The sequence below is a fragment of the Rana temporaria genome, chromosome 7, assembly GCF_905171775.1.
Source record: "Rana temporaria chromosome 7, aRanTem1.1, whole genome shotgun sequence".
Classification (NCBI taxonomy): Eukaryota; Metazoa; Chordata; class Amphibia; order Anura; family Ranidae; genus Rana; species Rana temporaria.
The window spans coordinates 96,197,204-96,210,023 of NC_053495.1; the positions used below are offsets into that span (position 1 = coordinate 96,197,204).

The 12,820-nt window shown below is 41.9% G+C and overlaps 1 protein-coding gene across 2 annotated transcripts in view; it reads left to right on the top strand.

Moving 5' to 3' along the window:
• KIFAP3 (kinesin associated protein 3) overlaps nucleotides 1–12,820 on the top strand; it is a 105,074-nt gene that overhangs the window by 35,789 nt on the left and 56,465 nt on the right. For both annotated transcript variants that reach the window (XM_040359704.1, XM_040359703.1), the window contains exons 9-11: nucleotides 802–980; nucleotides 6,927–7,089; nucleotides 12,621–12,721. In XM_040359704.1, coding sequence (XP_040215638.1) covers nucleotides 802–980; nucleotides 6,927–7,089; nucleotides 12,621–12,721 — 443 coding nt within the window. The remainder of the gene's footprint in view (nucleotides 1–801; nucleotides 981–6,926; nucleotides 7,090–12,620; nucleotides 12,722–12,820) is intronic.

A 12,820-nucleotide genomic window follows, 5' to 3' on the forward strand; every position in this document is an offset into this window, starting at 1 on the left:
ATTACCAAAAATATGTAGAAGAATATATATTGATCAAAACTGATGAAGAAATTAGATATTTTTTTTAAAACATTTTTGGGGATATTTATTATAGCAAAAAGTAACGAATATTGTTTTTTTATTGTCGCTCTTTTTTTATTTATAGCACAAAAAAAAAACACAGAGGTGATCAAATACCACCAAAAGAAAGCTCTATTTGTGGGGGGAAAAAGACGTCAGTTTTGTTTGGGTAGAACGTTGCATGTCCGCGCAATTGTCAGTTAAAGCGACATAGTGCCGTATCACAAAAAATTACCTGGTCAGGAAGGGGGCAAATTCTTCCGGGGCTGAAGTGGTTAAAGGAGAAGTATGGCCAAAGCTTTTTTGACCATATTTCTACTGTGGGTCACAGCAGTACATATGGTTCTGCACTTTTGTGATCCAGATTCAGCCGACAGAGAGCCAATCCAGGCTATGCAGGGATCCTGACAATATCGTTGGGATCCACTCGGATGCCTGACTGGCAGCTGGCTCAGGCTTTCAGCACTCCCTCTCCCCAGCCCAGTGCTCCAGTGAACGCTGGTGGGGCAGAGCAGAGAGCCGGTGAGCTCAGAGCGAACCTGAGAAATAAGCGATCTCAGTGTAGAGCCAGTGAGGAGCAGCTATAGCATCAGATCAATGCTGCAGCCATCTAGGTGAGTATATATGTTTTTTTTTTTTATTTGTTTTTTTTACATTACTGTACTTATGTGTAAAATTTGCCTAATGTTGCCCTTTACTACATTGTGCGTAAAATAATTTTTTTTTTTTTTTTTTTTTAAGTTGCCCTGTATTTGTTACTTAACCTTGCTGAGGATACTCGCACTGAACTGAAGATGAGAAACAAGAATATTGTTCTTATGTTAGTAAAGGCACTGGACCGAGATAATTTTGAACTTCTAATTCTTGTGGTATCATTCTTGAAGAAACTTAGCATCTTTCTGGAAAATAAAAATGACATGGTAAGTATAACGCAAAGCAGGTTTGATTTGATTTCATAACATGCTTCATAAATATTGCCTTTGAACAAAATATAAGGTAAATGGTTATTCTAAGAACCCCCACGTTCCTCTTTCACTATATTTTTTCCACGTCGGATATTTTTATTAATAACTTAGCTGGCATGGATTAGTAACTGTCCCTTTTTAAGCATGTTTTTCTTCTCCTGAAACGTACACTTTTTAAATGTTTATAAAGGAGGCGGGGCTATATTATACCAAGAGAGAGCAGCAAGCCAAGTCAGTGCTCCAGTACACATAAAATAATTGATGCCTCCCCAATGTAGTATATAACTTTATTTCAAAAAGAAAATTAACCTACACATTATCCATGAGATTTCTCTTAAAGATAAATGTATGAAAGCCTGCAATTAACCACTTCCGGACCGCCTCCTGCACATATACGTCGGCAGAATGGCACGGCTGGGCACAAGCACGTATATATACGTCCTGTACTTGTACCCAGCCGTGGGTCGCAGGCGCGCTCCCGCGACCCGGTCCGAAGCTCCGGGACCGCGGGTCCCGCGGACCCGATCGCCGCTCGAGTGCGGCGATCGGTCCCTGGAATGGTCCCAAAAATGTGTCAAAATTGTCCGAAGTGTCCGCCATAATGTCGCAGTCACGAAAAAAATCGATGATCGCCGCCATTAGTAGTTAAAGGAAAAAAAAAAATGCAATAAAGCTATCCCCTATTTTGTAAACGCTATAAATTTTGCGCAAACCAACCGATAAACGATTATTGCGATTTTTTTTTTTTTTAAAGAAAAATAGGTAGAAGAATACGTATCGGCCTAAACTGAGGAAAAAAAAAAAATTATATATGTTTTTGGGGGATATTTATTATAGCAAAAAGTAAAAAATATTGAATTTTTTTCAAAATTGTCGCTCTATTTTTGTTTATAGCGCAAAAACTAAAAACCGCAGATGTGATCAAATACCACCAAAAGAAAGCTCTATTTGTGGGGAAAAAAGGACGCCTATTTTGTTTGGGAGCCACGTCGCACGACCGCGCAATTGTCTGTTAAAGCGACGCAGTCCCGAACTGTAAAAACACCTTGGGTCTTTAGCCAGAATATTGGTCCGGGGCTTAAGTGGTTAAAAAAAATCATATCAAAATTGTGATGACTCCCCCTCTTACTAAAGCTAGTTTTATGCCTTGTACACACGATCGGATTTTCCGTCGGAATTCCGTTCACGCTGTCTTGCATACACACTGTAACACCAAATTCCGACCGTCAAGAACACGGTGATGTACAACACTACGACGAGCCGAGAAAAATTAAGTTCAATGCTTACGCACATGCGTCGACTCGATTCTGAGCATGCGTGTTTTTTTTCTCTGTCAGAGTTCCCTACAGATGAACGGAATTTCTGATAGAATTTTTTTCCATCTGACTTTTTTCCGACTGGAAACACATGGATAGAATGATCCAGTTTAGATACCTCAACCAGAAGTACTGCACGCTGGCCAGACTGTTTCGAATGCGCAAAAGAGACTCACACATGTAAGGGGGCAAAGGTGGTCTGGGAATGCCCTAGGATACATTCTCTGTGGTCCAGGGTGACTGAATTAATTTCTGATAACTTTGCCTTTCCTAACATTTGTTCTCCCTTACATTGCCTCCTGGGTGTCTTTGACCAAGAGGAGGTAAATGTACATACTACGTTGTTCCTCAGGCTTCTATACTTTGGAGCGAAAACGTATCGCCCGGAGATAGATTTATGATGAACAATTGGCATTAGGGATGTGGGTAAAGATAGTGGATGCTGATGTGCTTCTATATCGGATAACGTATGAGGTCAGGGGGCTCCCAAGAAGTTCAGGAAGGTATGGTTTAGGTGGGTATACTCAAAGAATACCTTGGAGCAGGATGGGGCTCAGAGCGGCAAATGAAGTTAAGAGCGGGAGCCAGCTGGTGAGGTTACACTGGAGGGTGAGGGTATGAGTGCACTACACTGGAAATATGGAGATTGAGAGGGATTAGGGTGCTCGCACTCTACTCAACTATCCATGGTCTCAGTTTCAATAGTGGGACGCCTGAGTTGGAAAGAGCGGGAGGGGACGTGCCACCTGCTCCTAAAAAGCATTGTTGGGGCTTGAATTGTTCGTTGTTCGAGAGGCTTTGTGTTTTGTGTTTTTTGTTTGCTGTTTTGAAAAAGAGCGTAAATGCTGTATAGGGGTATGGTTGGGATTCAGGAATATACAGTATGCTAACAGAATGATGGTGTTGATATCCTTGACTGAATCACTGTGAATTTATTCCTACTGGTAAGTATTACCTACCTGGTGTTTTGTATGTTACATTTTTGTTGAGCTAAAAAAAAAGAGATTCCAGACCATTAATGGCCTACTGGACACAATTTTAGACATTTTCAAACAGGTATGTATGCATTTTACTTTTAGTAAAAAAGTTGTAATAGCAAAAGTTTGATAGTGCCATCAGCGACCTCACTATGGCACCTGGCAGTGTCAACTGTGACAAGTTGCCATTCTGTGATTATTTTCTGGTAAGCAGGGAAGAGGGAGAGGGTAGTAGACAGTGCAAAGAATTTAACTTGAAACTGAACAAAAGCACAGTGTCATTTTTCTTTGCTGTCTGCATAAGTCATTCCTAATATTAGGTTCTGTCCACACCAGACAATCTCATGAGATGGTTCTGTTCTCCTCCAGCACACAGCAGATGATTGATAGCCTCAGCTGTTTATGTTTACCTATGTCAGCATGTGTGAGGGGGGTGGGCTTGTGTCAACTCCCTCAATTCAGGTCTACTATTACACTGGGTGCTCCTCACTATGCTGTGCAGTGTGCAATGTCAGATTCCCAACCCCTGCCTTCTAGAGCTGAGAAATAGCATTTGATCTGTATGTTTTAGATGGTTGCAGAAAAGAGAAGGCTGCGAGTAAACTGGTAAACTGGTTTCATCTCTGTGTATCACGAACAACTAGTCACTTCAGTAGTGTTTCCGTTTTCAGTAGGGGTTTACAGGCACTTTAAATTCTTGGTTTTTGCAGAACTACAGATATCTGCTGTCTTGTCAGGTTTAGTTAGGAAGACACTCTTTAAACTTTCACAATATTGGCAATAGGTATATCCAGAGATTTACTATGTAGTAGTGCTCTTCAAGAGACAGAGATTCTTTAAGTTTGCGTTATCACATTAGAGACAATTTTAACACTTTTCAAAATATTGTTTAGTAATGAAAAGGTAAAAAAATTGTGCAAATAAAATATTTAAAGGAAAGGGTATTACAAAGGAAACAAAGGGACCACAATGCAACAGCAAGACAAAAGGGGAGAACAAATGAGAATACTTGCAAGCCGTTCCTTGGTGTGATGTTAAACATGGACCTCAAAGGTGTGTTGACAGAAATAGCTTGACCAATCATTTGGGTTAAAGCGAAATTCCCCCCAACTTTTAGGTGGAAAAAGTGCATCGGTGCCTCACTACTGGGTTCCCTTATTGGCAATGGTGGCAGCAGCACCCGACCGCTGATGGAAGCATTAGCTGAGTGTCGACATCGCTGGGCTCCAGGACAGGTCAAGTGTCCTATTAAAAGTCAGCAGCTGCGGTATGTGTAGCTTTTGCAGGGGTGGGGGACCTCTTCTTTAAGGTGTGGCTGGCTGGGATGTCACTGTGTTTACGACCATGTCCCAGATAGAGTTTTCTATAGGTATTAATATCTTTGAATACCTACATGTTACAGTTTGGTAACTGGCATATTATTGTCAAGCATTGAATTACCTTCGCAATGAATATAGATATAATGAATATAGATATGGCAGATTTCGGATGCCCAGTTCGCCTAGGAGAGGATTTGGGCCAGTTCTGCTCCCGTTACTCCTAGGGTAGCAGTGTTTGGGCTCAAAACGCTACAAATTAATTGAGGGAGGTAAATATGTACTTATTCTGGCTGTACTGTGATTATTTCAGAAGTTAAGAAATACACTGGGATTATGGATTGTACCAAGAGGAAGAGGCAGAAATATGTATTGTTAAAAACTTCAGCTATGGTATTAACGATAGGTGGGGGGAGAGAGATCTGGCAGATGTTTGTTTTCTGGGTCTACTATTAGGCGGCAGTTCTGGTGACGGTCCAGTGGTGGTATCAGGGATCTAAATCTAACACGGCGGTCTGTCTGGAGGCAAACTGTTTAGGTTCACTAGCTGGACTTCACACTGGGACCAACTAGAGCGACCTGGCGAGTGTGGACTGCTGCCCGGCGGTGCTTTCAGTGGCTGGATCAGTGGGACCCCGCACAGCCCTTATGGGGTAACCCCACCCTACCACACTTCCATTCCATCCCAGATACCCAGTTGTGGACCAGATATGGCGTTACGACACTTGATCATATCATGCCCCAGGGTACCCTGCTATGGTTTGCGGCCCTGAAGGCCAAATTTTATTTACCTAGCTGGATAGAATTCAGATATCTTCAGCTTCAACATGCTACCAGGGATCAATTCCCTCGCCTGCCCATACTCAAGGCTGACCCTATAGAGGAACTCCTGGTCTCAGGGGATCCAACAAAACCCTTATCCACTTTATACGGTGCACTCTTGGGCACTGACTCCCCCAAACTGGAGACACTCTGGAAATCATGGCACGATGACATGCTCTCACTAGACTGGGAGGGATAGGAGGACTGTCTGGAATATGGCCCCAAATTAGTTATCTCCTCTAGAGACAAACTCATACAGGTAACATTTTTGCACAGAATATACTATACGCCCCAAAGACTTCACAGAATATTCCCGGATAGGGACCCCGTGTGTCCTAGATGTAAAGCGCCAGTAGGAATGTTTTTTTCAGATGTTTTGGGACTGTCCCATCATCTCGGCCTACTGGGCGAAGGTATTTGGGGAAATAAACTCTAGATTGCAACTGTCACTTCCAATGCTACCTGAATTTGCCCTATTGGGGGTGCATGATGACGAACAACGCTCTCATCACTCCAAGCTACTGATTTCATACCTTCTCTTTTACGCTTAAAAAAAAATACCCACTCCTTAAATGGGTTATGCCAACCCCCCTTCTCTCTCCTCCTGGAAGGCACCAATTATAGCTGCCATACCCATGTATAGGATCACGTATATGAACAGGGGTTGTCAATGGAAATACGAAAAAGTTTGGCCCCCCCTGGACCTCTGACTAGTGCACTAGGGAGGGCTCATTTTTAGGCATAGATACTAGGCGCTATATGTTGCTAGGCAACTGTTTAAATTGTAGTTACTGTGTATTTCTGTTCCTATGACTGTGAACCTCTGCTGCATGTTTTGCTGCACACTGTTTCTTGATCTGTAAATGCACTACTACTGTTTTGTACCAATGGACATGCTGTCTAGATCTCCTACATTTCAACAATAAAGCACCTTTGTTTTGTTAAAGAAAAAGGTTCTGGCATCGGCTAACTGTTTGTGTATTGTATTAACTGAAGGAGCAGGGAAGGGGAAGGTCATTGCAGCTATGTCTCTCTTATGACAAAATGGCAGACCTTACTTGAGACCTGACCAAAATGGTTGCCACACACACAGCTTTTCGTGTGCCCAGTATGCACGACCATTACAACCTAGTGATCTTGTCCGTAAAACACTTCTGTCCTAGAGTGACAAAGCTTGTTGCTGTACTGTGCACCTGATGTAGCTATAGTTACACCACTGATCACATAAAATCAGTATCGCTCTATCTGGTTTCCTTCTCAAGTTATGTGTTATAAGTTGAGCTGTGCGGCGTACATATTTCCAATTGGCACTAGCAGGCCGAAATATGTAAATTGCAAATATGAACTTGTTAATGGTTGGTGTACATTGAATGTGTATTGGCATTTTCTTTAGTTAAGGCAGTCTAATATGTTAGTGGTGTGTGTTGTTTTTTTTTTTCGTTAACATTTTTTACTTTTTTCTTATCTTAGGCCGAAATGGATATTATTGAAAAACTAACAAAAATGGTGCCATGTGAGCATGAAGATTTGTTGAACATAACATTACGACTTCTTCTGAATCTATCCTTTGACACTGGCCTGAGAAATAAGATGGTGCAAGCTGGACTTCTTCCCAAACTTACTGTTCTTCTAGGTAAGTTTTTTTTTTTCCCAATACATTTTTATTGTATTTTTAATTAAAAAAATAAGAAAATAAGATTTCACCATTTTACAAAATCCATTGAACAGAACAAGGGAAAATCTTGTATGATGTCACAGGTAATTTTCAAGTATAGAATTCTCACACTTATTCAGTACAACGTGTATAGGGAAATAGATAATCTAGACTTGAACATAAACAATAAACGAGAAACTGGGAGCCAGAGGATCAAATATGCATAGCCTAATATTTTATATGCCACAACATCTAATACAGAAACACCAATGAACACAAACAAAAGAAGGGCTACAGTTCACCATACTGGATTATGGGTATTATACTACTGGTAGTGTGCAACTTATCCATCGGTGCCGTAATTCTTTATTATGTGTGCATATTTCTCCTTGCTAGAAGCTAAAGCTGCCCATAGTAGGGTAGAATTTCAAACCAAAATTCCTAAGAAAAGTCATACAAAAATTCTCAGAACATGCATTTGTCATTCGAAAGATTTAATTTGCTTTTAACATTTCATTTTTGGAATGAATTGACTTTCCCAAACAACAACCACATACACTGTTAGAAATGCTCCTTCAAAATTTCTTGAAAATTAATGTTTTTTTGACCCCCTAATGATTAGAAAAACAAACAAGTTTTCTTAGAATCTTTTTTCCCTCAAGAATTTTCATTCAAAATTCTACCCATCTGTGACCAGCCTAACATCAATTTATAAGAGCAACGTGTTTGGTCAATATTAAGCATTTAAGAGAGGCAAGGAGATGGGTCAAATTCCCAGCAGTGTGATTTTCATCTCGCTGCTAGAAGGATATGTGTTACAATAGTTTTGAAGGGGCAAGGAACAGTATCAATGCCTAAGTTCAATATTGCTAAACCTATAGATATTGGTATTGAAAATACCAACACTTCTGAGCGCTAAAGAAAGATTTTTCTCCAAAAGCTAGTCAGGCTTTCGCACAACCAAAAAAAGATGTGAAATATGTTCCCTTTCTGGCCACATCCCTTTTAATTAGATTTTCTTTGAAGGTTTCCACAGAGTAGTACACGTGGTAGCATTATAAGTTGCTTGAGTGTATTGATAGCCTAAATCTCTTTCCCTCTTGTCAAAAGCAGATGTTTTACCCAAAGCAGCTTCATCCTGGAGCAAATTATAAAAGTAATGCCTCGCAGGTTAATAGGCTGATTAGTGTAATATTGCCATGTTTACCAATGTAATTTTGGCTGCAATGTTTTGGTTAATTTTGATATATTGTGATATCTCGATAGATCTGTAGTATTCTGAATTGGGTAAGTGATATTCCCTTTGGAGATTGGTAAAGATTTGAAATTGGCATTTACATAAAGGTCACTAACATATGGAATGCCATTGGAAACCCAGAGGTGTAATGATATGTTTGGTATAAATAACAAAAAAATAGAAACTGGTATCAAAAGCGGAGTCTCTCTCCTAAAGGAGATAACATTTGCATGGTCTGCTAGGCTCTCATCAAGGCTTGTATGGTTAAGGAGAGATGGGGAGGAAGATGAGTTTGCTCTGTACAACTAAGCAACCATGTACACTATACAGGTCTTGTCCAAGGATTAAACCTCTCTCTATCTCACCCAAAAAAGACATTGGGTATTGTCAAAACCATTCTTTATTTGGGAAAACACCATTGCAATAGAGAAATCGAGAATATCCACCTGGCCTGCCCCACCAGCCAGTCTATGCTTAATTGGTCTATGATGTGAGTTTTCTGCTTTTTTCCCTTGCCAGGCGGAATAATTCAGAGGAGTTTGTAGCCATTGAAGATGCAAATTAATTAAAGGAATAGGCAAAGTCCTAAAAAATAAATATTAATACGTATGGGAGTACTATCATTTTAAAAGCGGCAAATCTGCTTGACCAAGACAGCTCGTATAGCTTGTATAGAAAGCAAAGTTAATTCTCCCTGAACTTTGTTTAACAATGGTGCATAGCTTTCTTTATACAAGCATGTGCTTTTATAAGAGTTAGTTAGCGTCATACCTAGATACCATAGTCCAGTATCTGCCCAAATATATGGGTATCAAGACTAGGGATGAGTCGAACACCCCCCTGTTTGGTTCGCACCAGAACCTGCGAACACACCAAATGTTCGTGTGAACTTTAGAACCCCATTAAAGTCTATGGGACTCGAACGTTTGAAATCTAAAGTGCTAATTTTAAAGGCTAATATGCAAGTTGTTGTCCTAAAAAGCATTTGGGGACCTGGGTCCTGCCCCAGGGGACATGTATCAATGCAAAAAAAAGTTTTAAAAACGGACGTTTTTTTCGGGAGCAGTGAATTTAATAATGCTTAAAGTGAAAGGAAAAAAAGTGAAATATTCCTTTAAAATCTCGTACCTAGGGGGGGGGGGGTGTGTAAAGTAAGCATGTGAAATAGCGCATGTTTCCCATACTTAGAACTGTCTCTGCACAAAGCGTAATTTCTGAAAGGGAAAAAAGTAATTTAAACCAGACTTGTGGCTATAATGAATTGTCGGCTCCCGGCAATTCAGAGAGAATTCATTCATAAAAAAAAAAGCGTGCGGTCCCCCCAAATTTAATTACCAGGCCCTTCAGGTCTGGTATGGATATTAAGGGGAACCCCGCCATCAATTAAAAAACCCTTCAGGTTTGGTGTGTATATTTTAAGGGGAACTCCACTCCAAATTTTAAAAAAAATCCACATCAGACCCCTTATCCGAGCACGTAACCTGGCCGGCCGCAGAAAAGAGGGGGGACAGAGTGCCCCCCCTCTTCTGAACCGTACCAGGCCACATGCCCTCAACATGGGGAGGATGTCGATGGGGACAAGGGCCTCATCCCCACAACCCTGGCCGGTGGTTGTGGGGGTCTGCGGGTGGGGGGCTTATCAGAATCTGGAAGACCCCTTTAAGAAAGGGGACCCCCAGATCCTGCCCCCCCTATGTGAATTGGTAATGGGGTACATTGTACCCCTACCATTTCACGAAGGAAGTGTAAATAGTTGTAAAAAAACACACACGCACAATCCAGAGCGCAGCATCACCGGCCGCCTGTCTCCACCGTCGGAGATAGCCCGGCGAATGATGCTGCTGAAGCTGTGACATTTCTTATATTGCTGAGGCGGGGCCACCCGTCACGCGACCCCACCCACTCTGACGTAAGGGGGAAGCCTGGGCTTCCCCAGTGACGTAGCAGAGGGTGCGTCAGAGGGGGACAGGGTCACGTGACGGGTGGCCCGACTCGCCTATATAAGAAATGTCACAGCTTCAGCAGCGTCATTCGCCGGGCTGTCTCCGGTGGAGACAGGCAGCCGGTGATGCTGCGCGCTGGATCGGAGAGGAGATCACCTGTCGCTGGATACCGACAACATTTGAGCCGGGACCGAGTGGATTACCACCGCTGGATTTTTTATTTATATTTTTTATTTTTAATAAAGAACTTTTTTCCACGGTGTGTGTGTGTGTGTGTTTACAACTATTTACACTTCCTTCGTGAAATGGTAGGGGTAGAATGTACCCCATTACCAATTCACATGGGGGGGGGCAGGATCTGGGGGTCCCCTTTGTTAAAGGGGTCTTCCAGATTCTGATAAGCCCCCCGCCCGAAGACCCCCACAACCACCGGCCAGGGTTGTGGGGATGAGGTTCTTGTCCCCATCAATCCTCCCCATGTTGAGGGCATGTGGCCTGGTACGGTACAGGAGAAGGAGGGGCCGCTCTCTGTCCCCCCCTCTGTTCTGCAGCCGGCCAGGTTACATGCTCGGATAAGGGGTCTGGTGTGGATTTTTGGGGGGACTCCATGCCTTTTTTTTTTTTTTTATTTGGGGTGGAGTTCCCCTTAAAATCCACACCAGACCTGAAGGGTCTGGAATGGATATTCGGGGGGGGGAACCCCCACGTCATTTTTTTTAATTTGACGGCGGGGTTCCCCTTAATATCCATACCAGACCTGAAGGGCCTGGTAATTGAATTTGGGGGGATCCCACGCTTTTTTTTTAATGAATGAATTCTCTCTGAATTGCCAGGAGCCGACAATTCATTATAGCCGCGAGTCCGGTTTTAAATTACTTTTTTTCCTTCAGAAATGACACTTTGTGCAGACAGTTCTAAGTGCGGGAAACATGCGCTATTTGACATGCTTACTTTGCACCCCCCCTAGGTACGAAATTTAAAGGAATATTTCACTTATATTGTTTCACTTTAACCACTTAACGCCCGCCGCACGACTATTTACGTCCGCAAAATGGCACGGACAGGCAGATGGGCGTATATATACGTCCTTGCCTTTGCGCGGGTCGGGGTCCGATCGGGACCCCCCCCCCCGCTGCGTGCGGGACGACGGCGCGGCTATTCGTTTATAGTCGCGATCGCTCCCCGGAGCTGAAGAACGTGGAGAGCCGTATGTAAACACGGCTTCCCCGTGCTTCACTGTGGCGGCGCATCGATCGTGTCATCCCCTTTATAGGGGAGACACAATCGATGACATCAGACCTACAGCCACACCCCCCTACTGTTGTAAACACACACTAGGTGAACACTAACTTCTACAGCGCCACCTGTGGTTAACTCCCAAACTGCAACTGTCATTTTCACAATAAAGAATGCAATTTAAATGCCTTTTTTGCTGTGAAAATGACAATGGTCCCAAAAATGTGTCAAAATTGTCCGAAGTGTCCGCCATAATGTCGCAGTCATGAAAAAAATCGCTGATCGCCGCCATTAGTAGTAAAAAAATAAATAATAAAAATGCAATACAACTATCCCCTATTTTGTAAACGCTATAACTTTTGCGCAAACCAATCGATAAACTCTTATTGCGATTTTTTTTTACCAAAAATAGGTAGACGAATACGTATCGGCCTAAACTGAGGAAAACATTTTTTTTAGATATGTTTTTGGGGGATATTTATTATAGCAAAAAGTAAAAAATATTGCATTTTTTTCAAAATTTTCGCTCTATTTTTGTTTATAGCGCAAAAACTAAAAACCGCAGATGTGATCAAATACCACCAAAAGAAAGCTCTATTTGTGGGGAAAAAAGGACGCCTATTTTGTTTGGGAGCCACGTCGCACGACCGCGCAATTGTCTGTTAAAGCGACGCAGTGCCGAATTGTAGAAAACCCCTTGGGTCATTTAGCAGCATATTGGTCCGGTCCTTAAGTGGTTAAACAACACATACATTGGGCATATTTGGAGACTACTGGTGAAGTGGAATGAAATGTTGTTTCATGTCTGCTAGTCTTGCACCTCCTGGCAAAACAAATTCCTCTGAGAATCGCTGTTTTAACCAAGGCTTCGTTTCTTCTGTCTGTAAAGAATATTCGATCCTAGTCTGGAAAGTTTTTCTCCCAAATAAATTTTAAACACATTTTTTACAATAAGAGAGCCTGGCAAGTTTTACGATAGATTTGCACTGTTGCATAATCGCGACCCTCAGCACAAAGGTTCTTGTCTATATGCCTATTAGTTTCAACTCTATCCAAATAAAAACTGTAGTCTTTATTTTATTATGTTGTTGTAGAGAATGAAAACTACAAGCAAATTGTGATGTGTATTCTCTATCATATAAGTATGGATGATCGGTGTAAGTCCATGTTTGCCTACACAGATTGTATTCCCCAGGTATGTATAACTCTTTTTGGTCTACATGTTTTGCTTGTCAAAAGAAATAGGACATTTTAAAATGCTTTGTGTGCTAGTAGTTTCAGTGCTGCAGTCACA